The sequence below is a fragment of the Papio anubis genome, chromosome 15 (genome assembly GCF_008728515.1).
Source record: "Papio anubis isolate 15944 chromosome 15, Panubis1.0, whole genome shotgun sequence".
Taxonomy (NCBI): Eukaryota; Metazoa; Chordata; class Mammalia; order Primates; family Cercopithecidae; genus Papio; species Papio anubis.
Window position 1 is genome coordinate 8,525,116 of NC_044990.1, and position 12,184 is coordinate 8,537,299.

The window sequence follows — 12,184 nt, forward strand, 5'->3', positions numbered from 1 at the left end:
TGTTATCCCCAAAACTGAACTTGAATCTAACCCAGATTTGAGAGCTAAATTTCGCTTAAAGGGATGCAGGAGCAGGTGAAGTGACATTACAAAGAAACAAAGAGGCACATCCAGCATGTAGGACATTCGACAGGGTGGCTGACCCAGTTTCTGAGCAAGTCAGTGGCATGGCAGTGAAAGAAGAGGAGGGGTGGGGATTGCTCTTCATAGGAGACCGAAGATACTTAAAAGCTGATGATGTAATACATGGACCTAGTTTGAATCCTGATTCAAGCAAACAATTCAAACAAAGAAACCAGAAAAAAAATTTTTTTTTTTTTAGAAACCAGCAAAATTTTTTTTATGAGCTGGGTATTGGATACCAAGGAATTATTGTCACTTTTATTGTTTTAATGGCATTGTGGTTATGTAAGAAAATGTTCATAATTTTTAGCAATGCATACTAAAGCATGTAGGGTTTTGCTTAGAAATACTTTACCATAGAAATATTATAACAGACCGGGTGCAGCAGCGGCTCACACCTGTAATCCCAGCACTTTGGGAGGCCAAAGCGGGCAAATCACTTGAGGTCAGGAGTTTGAGACCAGCCTGGCCAACATAGTGAAACCTCGTCTCTACTAAAGTACAAAAATTAGCTGGGTGTGATGGCCTGCACCTGTAATCCCAGCTACTTGGGAGGCTGAAACCATAGAATTGCTTGAACCTGGGAGGCGGAGTTTGCATTGAGCTGAGATGGCACCACTGCACTCCAGCCTGGGTGACAGAATGAGACTCTGTCTCAACAAAAAAACAGGAAAAAAAAAAAAAAAAAGGAAAGAAATACTTTAACAAAGAAAAAAGAAAGACAAGGCACAAGTGAGAATAAGGTAACAGTCTTGGTAATTGCTGAATTGGGGTGATGGGTATATGAAGAAAAAGTAAAAAAATAAAAACAAAAAATGATAGATGAAACAAGTGTGCTCACACCTTTGATGACTGTTGAACCTGGAAATAGGGATGTGAAGACCTTTGGTATTTAGCTCTATTTTTCAATATGTTTGAAATTTTTGTAACATGTAAACTAAACAAGGCACAATTCGAGAACTTGAATACATTTCTCAAAATCTAGGTCGTATGCACTGAGGTCATAGTACATGTACGATTTCAACAATGTAGGAAGGACTGGACTACGGAAGTGCCGTGCCCTTCAGTGCCCTCTGTGCCCTAGAAGAGAAGCTGAAAACCGCCTCTGTGTAGATCCTCCAGTCTCACACTAATCTCCTGGGAGCAACTGGTTAGCAAGAGCTCTCGTACATCTCCTAAGAATACGAAGTAATTTTCTAGTATGGTGCACTCTAACCTCTAATTTAGAATAAAACTGTTTCCTAAGAGGACCTATCTTCAGGAAGACAACTGAGCTGGAAGAAAGCATTCTTTAAATCAATGTAGGGTGCTTAGCTTTGCGGCCTTCCCACCCCGCCTGGCTCTGTCCACAATAGGGCTTTGCTCTGTCTTGATTTAATCCATACCTGCAGCTCAGGAGCTGTTGCCTCCAGGTAAATGCAAGCTACCACTTCTCTTTTAGAAAACCTGTGCGCGGTGGCTCACGCCAGTAATCCTAGCACTTTGGGAGGCCGAGGCGGGCAGATCATGAGGTCAGGAGATCAAGACCATCCTGGCTAACCAGTCAGAGAGCCCTGTCTCTACCTAGAACTACAAAAAAGTGGCAGGTGTGGTGAAGTGCCTGTAGTCCCAGCTACTCGGGAGAGCTAGCAGAAACAGGAAAATAAGCGTAGACCGAGAAGACCGGAGCTTGCAGTGAGCGGGAATCAGCGCCCTTGCCTCCAGCCTGGAGTGACAGAGTGAGAGACTCCCATCTCAAAAAACTGTGATAAATATAACAAAATTCCCCATCTTAACTATTTTTTGAATTATGCAGTTCCCTCGTTAAGTACACATGATCCTCAGCTTACAACGGGGTTACGACAGTGCACTTTCAACTTAACGGTATTTTCAATTTACCAGGGATTTATCCTGCTATAGCTCCATCGTAAGTCAAGGAGTCTTCTGAATGTGTCACATCATCGTAAAGTGGAAGTCATAAATGGAACCATCGTAAGTGGGGAACAGTCTGTATATTCGCGTTGTAGTGTGAATCCAGAACTCTTCATCTTCTAAGACTAAAACTCTGTATTCATTCAGCAATTCCCTACTTCTCCCTGCCCCCAGCCCCTGGCAACCACCATTCCACTTCCTGTCTCTGTGAACTTGACCACTCTAGGTATTTCATATAAGTGGAATCATATAGTATTTGTACTTTTGCGACTGGCTTATTTCACTTAACATGATATCCTCAAGTTTCATTCATCCTAAGATGAATTTAGATTAGTTGGGCATGTTTTGTAGCACCTGTCAGATTAGGTAGGCGTGTTATGTGGCACCTGTCAGAATTTCCTTCCTTTTTAAGGCCAACGTTCCACTGCATGCATACATCACATTAAGTTTAGCCATTCATCTGTTGGTAGACATTCTGGTTGCTTCCAACTTTTGGCTATTGTGAATAATGCTGCTGTGAGCGTTGGGGTATACTAAGCCACCACTTTTTGCAACATAAAGTTTTTCTCACCGATTTCAAAAGCCCTAGGAACAGCTTTCAGCACAGGTTCGAGCTCAAGGTACTGTGAGCTTCTTTCCCTCTGAGAGGTCTGCCCAAGCTCATTGCCAAGGAGCATTAGCCTGAGTGAGCGGGAGGCAGCTCTGGACCTCACATCACAGAGCCCAGATGGGGGGCCCTGCCTTTTCCCTGGCACACTGTTTTAAAACGGTAAAAATAAAACATGCTCATGAGAGGGTAAAAAGTGGACATTCACTCCCTCCTGGTTCCCATTCCTCAAGGGTTGGCTGCTGTTACATGAATGTGTGACTGTTTCCAAAGCTTTACTCCAAACATATGCACATGTGTATGTTTGCTTTGTTTTTTATAAAAGTTTGCTTTCTCAGTCAACAATGTATATCATCTTTCCATATAATAGAAAGGCATTGAAAATCTAGAATATTCCCCATTTTTGTGCTGTTACCAGCGATGCCGAATTGAAGATCCTTATGCATACATGCTTGTATATGTATGTATTATTATAGCATAGACGTGCAAATGTTGGGTCAAGGCGTGTGTACATTTAATATTTTGATAGGTACAGCCAAGTCGCCTTCCTGAAGGATTATGCTAATTTACCTGCTAGCTTGAAAGAAAGGTTTCCATTTATTCTTTCAAGTCTAAGGCAAACATTCCAGTCTGTTCCTATTTGATCACTAAGTACTTGCCTTTTTCCGAGCCTATACTACTTAATTAAAATCTGCTTGGAAAATCTCAGTTAAGTTAGTAAAATCATCTAGTTTTAACAACTATTGTCTGTTTACAGCCTTAGGCAGTTTAGTGGGCAAAAACGTAATTGTATATTTCTAAACATGAGAAATTTCAAGATTTCTCCTCTGAGGGGTATCAGGGCATATAAAATCAATCATGTAAATATTTGCTTCTTTGACTTTTAGGATTACATAAATATATTTTTAAATACCAAGTCTTTTTTGAGAAAAAAAAAACAAACAAACTTTTGCTCCCTGATGCTTTCCCTTTCTGATTTTTAACTGTATGAAAAACTAGAAAGATCAAGTCATTTAAGGCGTTTATGCCAATTTGCCTAGGAGAAATACCTGCCCCAAACCCCAATTTTAATTACTCAAGCCAGATGAATGGTGTGTGTATGTCAGCCTAGGCAAGCGACTTCACAGTTATATTTTAAATATGAAGATTTCATCAAATAAGGCAAAAAATTTGTTCATGGCATGCAAATTAGAAAATGAGAAATTGGTGGTTCCCATTAGCAACAAATGTTCTGAGAAGAGTTTCATGGGAGGAGAGGCCATATACATCACGTTTATAAATATTTTTACTTCCCAGAAAACTAGGAGCTAGGATTACATCAGAGCCAAGCGCTGGCAGCCCTTTCGGGCGTCCCCAGGCAGTGCCCTGAAGCCCAGGCTCGCCTTTTGTGCTTCCTGCGTCCTCTCCAGGCGTGTCTGCGCGGTGCGGAGGCGCATCCCCGCCAGGGGAGGGCTGGGAGCGGCCGCGCACCCGGCGGAGACCAGGCTGTCCTTTTAGGGAGCCGGCATTGGTAAATGCCTTGTGGTTATGCGACTATTGATTTGCCTCACCCTGAGGATTCCAGTGGCAAAGTGACCCTCCCTCCTGCCTGTCCCCTCCCTTCCTGGCTCCCGCCTGCCCTCCCTCCCGCAGCAGCAAGATCTGATCGCTGCCGCCCTGCTCTCCTCCTCCTCCTCTCATTCCTGTGCCTCCTGGATTCCTGAAGTTTAGGAGAAATAAGGTAGCCGAGGGGACCACATGGAAGTTGTGACAGCTCCCAGCGGCGCGCCCCTTTCGTGTGTGCCAGTACCTCGGCTTAGGAGTTGCCCGCTGACACGTTGAATGAAGGAGGTCCCCTTGCCTGCCAGCCTGCCGGGATGGGCCATTGCTGCTGCAAGCCTTATAACTGCCTTCAGTGCCTGGACAAGACGGTACTTTGCCTTCCCTCTCTCTTCTTCCCCCTCCTCCTTTGCAAGGGCAGAGAGAAAGCCGTGAGCCAGCCACCTCTGTGCCTGTCCCCCTAGCATGCATGTGCGCTTTGTTGGTGAACAGGAGGCTCTCTTTACTCGTTCCAATATGCTGAATTGTGAGTGGTGTTCACAGAAACATTTGGTCTCACATACTCTGCAGTGCCTTACATAATTCTGTATTCCTGCAGTCTCAAATGTAACTGTTGCATTTTCCTGAAATACTAGGATTCTGCTCCAACATCTTGAAATCAAAACTGCCAAGAGATCTTCGGAATATTCTTAATGCATTTTAATGTACCTGTGAAACCTAAGACGTTCCGCTGGGGAATTCAGATTAGTTAGGCGTGTTTTTCTTCGCCAAGTGCTAACTTTGAAAGTTTACCACTCTTTTTTCAAAACAGCACTCATTCTTGTAATTTATATTCTTCACATCAGAGAAGAAAGCGCACAGTATAGTTGTTCTCTCTGTACTTCTTTGCATCACAGAGAGATGAATAAACATAGAGGTGAAAACTTAAAAAGCCAGAGAGGCTGAGGGTGTGTTCAAGTCTTCACTGGAGAAAAATTCACAGCCAGGGAACTGAAAATAGAGTATGCATGAGAATTATATAGCAATTCCAACACAAAGTCTTTCTTTGCTTTTGACATTTGCCTACTCTTGTGAGCTAGCAGAGGGATTAGGATATGCTTTTAATTTCATTACTAGAAATCTGTTGGCAAGAACTCTCGTCTCTGTGAGATATTTTATTGTCATGCATATTTAGGTTTCTCCAAGATGCATGAAATGGGACTTCACAATTGAATTGTTGAAATTGCCTTCTTCCTACCCATGTGGGCATCAGCTATCTAGATCACTTGAGATGTAGTATGTGACCAGGAGAAGGAAAATATGTGGCTTAATATACACGCTCATCAAAAAGCGGTCACTTGGAAGCATCTTAGTTACCAGTCTGCTTATGAACTTTGACCTAAAGTAGGGTTACTTACCACCTAGGAAAATTAAACTGATACCTTAAAAGTCACTTACTAGTTTTGCTCCAATAGAAATAACCACCTCAGTGGATTTGGCTTTGCTACCGTGAGTATGAGCTAAAATATTTATATACACGTTTATGTGCTTTTAACAAAAAGAACTATAAAGCATTTGCGCTCAATTGTCTGCACATCTAACATTGAAGTGATTAAGCCTTTTGCGAAGTGGTCACAAAAGAGTATTGAAGCCTTACAACAGTAGTTATAATAAAAGGGAAAGATTTGCTACATGTAAAACAATATTATAAATTTCATATTTCTAAATCCTAATACAAAAGTTTTAGAAATAGAGGCTGTAATATGGAGGCCTTTTGGTTTGAGAAAATATGTTTCAAAGGGAATCTTGTTTCCCTATTTTGTTTAAATCAAGTTCTTGGAAATGATTATCCCTATGTCATTCTTGAATTCAGAGATTTTGGAAGATAATTTAATGTTATTTCATCTCTCTAGCAGTATGACGTTTGAGTAATTTTCCAGTGTTTTAGTTTTGAAACTTCCAGTTCAATACAAATTATTTTTTACTGGTAAAAACTTTAAAACTTACACTGCCTTTACCAGCTTTTTCATTATGTTCACACCTACATTTCTTGTCTTTTCTTTGCTATATTTCAGAATAGTATTCCCATTTGAAGTTTTATACGTATATTTTCATAGGTGCTCTTTAAATGAATTGAGGACTTTCTTTTTAAATTAAAAAACACATTGTTTTATGTAGTTGCCTATTTTGCAGAATAATTTCACAGGCAGTAGGCCAAAATCATTTATTTAATTGATAGTTACCTATTGGGCCAGGTATTGTGTACCAGGAGCATGATAGGATTCCATTCCAACTTCAAACTCTAGGAATCAGAATTCCCAAATCCCACAACAAAGTTCTTCAATCTGTTAATCAACTCTAACAACCCCAATGAGGTTGATACAATTTAAAAGAGGCCTGGTAAAATTGTTGACAGAGTTGTTTCTGATTACCTTAACCTAGCTTCATAAACCTTAAAACAATAACCATTTCCTCAGAACTTCATATAGATCAAAATAGCAAACTTCATTTTGAGAAATCAAAACAATTTAACAGTTTGATCATAGTGCAGCTAAAGCTGTTCTGAAAAACATGGCGAGACAAAGATACTTTCAAAGTAATCAGTTTCAGAGATCTGACTAAAAACTGAATATCAACTAAAAACTGTGAATATGAGGATGCTTATTTAGCATGAATTTATTAGGGGAAACTGGAATCTTGCCTAGAGTATATAATGAAAAAACTGTTAAATGAACAAATCGTTTAAAAGCTGTTTGTGCTTAAGTATTGCCAACTTATAAAGACCTATCCATTGGAAATATTTATTACTGGTTTACTCTGTGCCTAGTTACTATTAGGACCATCAAATAATTCTTAAAAGGCATCGCCGGCCCTTATGTAGCTTACCGATAAGTGGTTTCATTCTATTTCTGCCTTTTGCAGAGAACTTACAAGTGGGTAGGCAACAATAACACACACAGAACAATTAAACATTAGCACAAGACTGGAGTATAATTAAGTGAAAATTATGTGGTACTGACCATACCTGTTTCTGGAATTTAGTGAAAGGAGAAGTCAGTCTAGAACCATAGGCGAGGTTTCTTGGAAAAAGTGGAACATGAATTACACTTTGAAGAATGGGGTAGAATTTTATTAAACTAAAGAGAAAGAATGTATTCCAAGCGAGGAGCACGTAAGGAAAGGTCTTTTAGCCTCATTTTATGAAACCTGAGAGGGGCAATCTCATGGTGAACACAGTGGGAGATACGGTGCATAGGGAGTGTGGGGAAATTTCCAGCCTGAAATCCAGACCCAGGTTTTTTGTTGGTTGATTTGTTTTTTGTTTTATTTGAGACAGGGTCTCCCTCTGTCACCCAGTCTGGAGTACAGTGGTGTGATCATGGTTCACTATAAACTTGAACTCCCAGACTCAAACAATCTTCGCACCTCAGCTTCCCAAGTAGCTGGGACCACAGGCGTGCACCACCACGCTCAGCTATTTTTTTTTTTTTTTTTTTGGCAGAGCTGGGGTCTTGCTGTATTGCCCAAGCTTGTCTCAAACTTTTGGGCTCAAGCAGTCCACCCACCTTGGTCACCCAAAATGGTGGGATAATAGGTGTGAGCCACCATGCCTGGCCAAAGACTCAGGTTTTTAAACTTGAGCTAAATAAAAAGTAGGGATCTATCTTGGGCTTTTGAGCGGAGATGCAGTCTGTGGAAAGACTTGTATACAGGTATTTGAAAGGAATGGTATGACCCAAATGGATTCCAAAGGGCCCATTCACCTACGGACTCAACCTGGTCCAGGATGAAGCCAGGAGCTCTATGTGCACAGAAACTCCTTATCCATAGCCTTCCTGAATTGATGGTTGTTAGAATTGTTGAGTTATTAAGAGGAATAAACTAGACGTATAAACTAAAATACAAGCGTCCTTTTTAACCATATGAAATATAACTGGCAAGCAAACGATAACAAGCCTGATAAACATATTATTTCCTTTTAGAGTCAAAAGTCTAGCTCATAAGAAACCTTGATGAGAATGGAATCTGAGCCAGCGAGTTGTTCTATAAGAATCCAGTGGCCTCAGAGCCTACTAGGTTCATCTCCCATATTCCTGCTCCCCTGAAATGTTCCTGGCCCCGGAGACTCCCTTTCCTAAGCCCCCTTCACTGTCTGACTCCTCTTGTAATGGACCTGTTATTCCTCACATCGTGTTACAGATTCAGTCCAACAGCAAGACTTGCTGGTTTAGGTATGGTCCTGTCCCTTTAGGGGTTCATTTGCATATCTCTACCCTAGCCTTTTATGTGTTGATTCTAATCTCAAAGACTCGTCTTACTTACCTTGTCTCTAAATTCTTGGCAGGGGTGGGAGTGGGGAGAGGCACCTCACTGTTCCTCCCAGGTATGTGCAGGTGCTCTGACAGTAATACATTTGGGAGGGTTATTAGAGGAAGATAGAATCCAGAAAGGTCAAGAAACTTCTTAAGTGATACACAAATGGGTTAAAACGCAGGCAACTGGCTAATTCTCCTTTCTGTTGCACTTACTCTGGGACCAGAATTTCCCAGCATGACTTCTTTGGATCAGCATTTCTTCTCCTTGGCCCCATTAATCTCTGTCCTTTCCCGTTGTTCATTAGTAATCCAGGTATGGTGTGATATTCCCTTTTTAACTACAGCCTCTTGGGAAAGCTAGATATCTTTTTACCCAGTGGCTCTTCCCCACATGCACAAAGGCAAAGGCTGAAATTATGCATTTGTAGTCATGTTGATTTTTTCTAATATATGGTATGACTCTGCTCGTTTTTCATACGAGTAGGCACTGAAATGTATTGAAGAGTATTAAATGGGAAGGATACTTTGTTTCTGACAAGCCTATATGAAATTTCATTTCACAGCAGAAAAGCAGATCATTATACAAAAACACAGAGGCCCTAGTGTTAATTATATGTGAAAGAAATAATACTTATTGATTAACTCAAGGCATAGTATCAGTGCTGCCTTAAAGCTATAATAACTGAAATGAAAAACAAAAGGTCAGTCCACCTCCCATGGGATTTTTCCACAGAGCTATTATATGTTATGGATCTGGCCAATCTTCGTAATATTAGTATTGAAAGTGAGTGCAATAGCCACAAAAGGTGGTATGAAAACAAGTCAGATACTTGTGTTTTGTTGCTGTAACCTTGCAGCTGGTTCATTTTGAAATACAAAAGAGAGTGTTTTCCTTTGAAGATGAAGTTCTACCCTGTTGATTTTAAACCCTGATTTAAACTCATGGAGCCCTGGGTAAAAAGCAATGATGTTTCTGAGAAGCGTGAAAAAAGCTTTAACCTTTTTGCAATTTAGTGTGCATGCATGTCATATTTGAATTTTTTTAGTTCACAATTTTAACAGATCTGGATGTTTCCTCAAATACCAGAATTCTATAGATCTCTTATTTAATTTCCTGTTGTGGTTCGATTGTTTAGCTTGGGAAAAAAAAAATGGCCCAGCTCACAGGGTTGGATTTTCCTGATCCGCACGGATTTCAGAGCAGGCTAAAAATATAGGAAAGATTAGCTGGGAGTCTTTGGGCTTACATATATATTTTTAAATTAACATATATATGTATTTTCTTTTTTAAAAAAAAATCAAGGGCCGGGCGCGGTGGCTCAAGCCTGTAATCCCAGCACTTTGGGAGGCCGAGACGGGCGGATCACGAGGTCAGGAGATTGAGACCATCCTGGCTAACATGGTGAAACCCCGTCTCTACTAAAAAATACAAAAAAAACTAGCCGGGTGAGGTGGCGGGCGCCTGTAGTCCCAGCTACTCGGGAGGCTGAGGCAGGAGAATGGCGTGAACCTGGGAGGCGGAGGTTGTGGTGAGCCGAGATCGCACCACTGCACTCCAGCCTGGGCGACAAAGTGAGACTCTGTCTCAAAAAAAAAAAAAAAAAAATCAGGTGGGGAACAAGGAGCTGATGAAAATCTGCAGTGAGTTTTATGAAATTGTCCTCAGTACGCCTGTAGCCAACCAAGAGTTCCTGCCAGGAATTTCATAGACCAGAGGCAGAACGTTGGAGGGAAAAGGGGCCTGTCTGATGGGCTTACTGAAGTTCCCAAAAAGTCCCAGATGCTGTTTTGCCTGGGGTGCTCTCGGCATATCCTGCTGCTCTCAGTTTAAATCTCCAAGACAGCCTTGCCCTGCTGGGTTAGACCACAGTGTTCTGTAATTGTTCATCCATTTACTGACTCTCTGGAAGTCAAGCTTCCTGAGAGCAGAAATGTCTGCCAGGCACATAGTAGGCACTCAGTGAGTATGTGTTAGTTGGTGTACATTTCCTATTTCTGGATGAACTGGGGTGAAAGTACCTCAGATTTACCCAGCATTCAGTTTTAGCAGTAAATAGCTGTTCTGTTGGTTTCTAATTTGAGGAGTGGCACAGGTGGCTGATACGCAAGCATAGAATCACACAGATGATGCTAACAAGGACAGGCGTTTTCACTTCCCATTACCACCAGCTTCACGGGGTAGCACCAACCATCGGAAGAGATAATGCCCATTGAGCACACATGTTAAAATAACAGAGTATGGCAGGCTTGCCTGGGCTTTGGCCACACATCTGATTGCTTGAGGTTAATGGGATGATGAGTGGGTTGTCTACTCTGCAAGGCTGCTCTAGCAAGGAAAAGTGAAAGGCAGTATCCCCACGAGTTTGTGAAAAGTCTTAGATGGGGAGCCATGTCTAAAAAGGAGTGGAGGCTTCACTGTAGCAGATTTGCAGGAGTATGTTTAGGGCAAGATGTAGAGGGAGTGAGTTGGATGTTTCATGGGAGTAGCTTGTCTTGCATTTCATCTATGAATAAAGAGATAGACGACGCCAGAATGAATGGAGAACTCAGCGTGCAAAGGAGAGCGTTGCATGACCAAATAAAAGAGGTAGCTAAGAAGACACAACTGTTGGTTTGGGGCTTAGATAAATGTTCTTAAAGTGTCAACTTCCAGTTAAGCCTGTCATAGAATAAACAGAAATTTTAGAGGGATGGCCTTGTTAGGCTTTGCAATTTCTGGACTATATCACCAGGACAGTTTGGATGATTAACGCTGAGTTCTATTTTTAGCCCTCTTGAGTGAAAACAGGAGCTCATGTACTTGGCACTCATTGGGAATTTTCCACTCATCCCCTGTTTAGAGAGGCACTGATCTAACCCTGGGCCCTCAGAGGAGGCCTTGCTCATATTTCAGTCAACCCACGGTGTCATCACCCAGACCAGGCATAGTTTGGGCAGCAGAGGGGATTAGAGACTTGAGATCCTTTCCAAGGGAGTCCTCGGTGTTCAACAGAACCTATGGGCCTTGCAAGATCACACTGGATTCTGTTGAACCATGATAGATGGAGGAATAACTTTTTGAGGCAAAGAACAGTGAATGGAAGATTCCTTTAAGTTCACTTTTGCCTAAGGAACAGTGTTCCTGCAGTCACAGCTATTGACTCATTTCATTGCAGGGTAGCACTACGTCATTCTGGTTTGGCTTGCAGAAAGCAAAAAGTAACTTACTCTATGCAGAGAATTCATAAATTAGAAGAGTTGATATCCTTTCAAAAACAAGCACTTACGGAAGAAGGGCTGTCGCCAAACTGCACAGGCTGGCCTTAGCGAGCCAGAGCTGAGCTGTGCCAGCATCTTCAGCAGCAACATATTCAGAGGTCATGAGACAGCATCCTTCTAGAAGCTGGTGGGGAAAACTAAACTCTCTCAGAAGTTATACCCAAGTAGGCTATGGTGAAATGGGTCCAGACGCTGCAAACAGACTAACGTGCAACTCACGAATCCACATCCAGGACAGAGACAGGCAGTTCAGGCTGTGGAGTGGGATGTGAATTCAGCCAGGGCATTGTTCTGTTGAGACAGAGTAGTCAGGAGCGGACCCTGCCTCTCTCCCAGTCAGACATGAAAAGCTTCTTGGTAATAAGTGCTCAGATCCAAGCCAAGGCTCAGTGCAATTTGGATCTTGTTGCTTCTATCTAAGTATGGCTAGGAGGGGAAATCTTGGTGTGCT

General features: G+C 41.8%; 1 protein-coding gene across 5 annotated transcripts in view; it reads left to right on the top strand.

The window, feature by feature from the left end:
• The window catches only part of MTUS2 (microtubule associated scaffold protein 2), a 620,405-nt gene that overhangs the window by 537,499 nt on the left and 70,722 nt on the right, over window positions 1–12,184 (top strand). The window contains exon 1 of one of the 5 annotated variants that reach the window (XM_003913723.5): window positions 1,939–4,551. The exons of the other annotated variants lie outside the window; for them this stretch is intronic. Coding sequence (XP_003913772.1) covers window positions 4,498–4,551 — 54 coding nt within the window. The 5' untranslated portion in view covers window positions 1,939–4,497. Of the gene's footprint in view, window positions 1–1,938; window positions 4,552–12,184 lie in introns of those variants that run through there. 5 annotated transcript variants of the gene reach the window in all.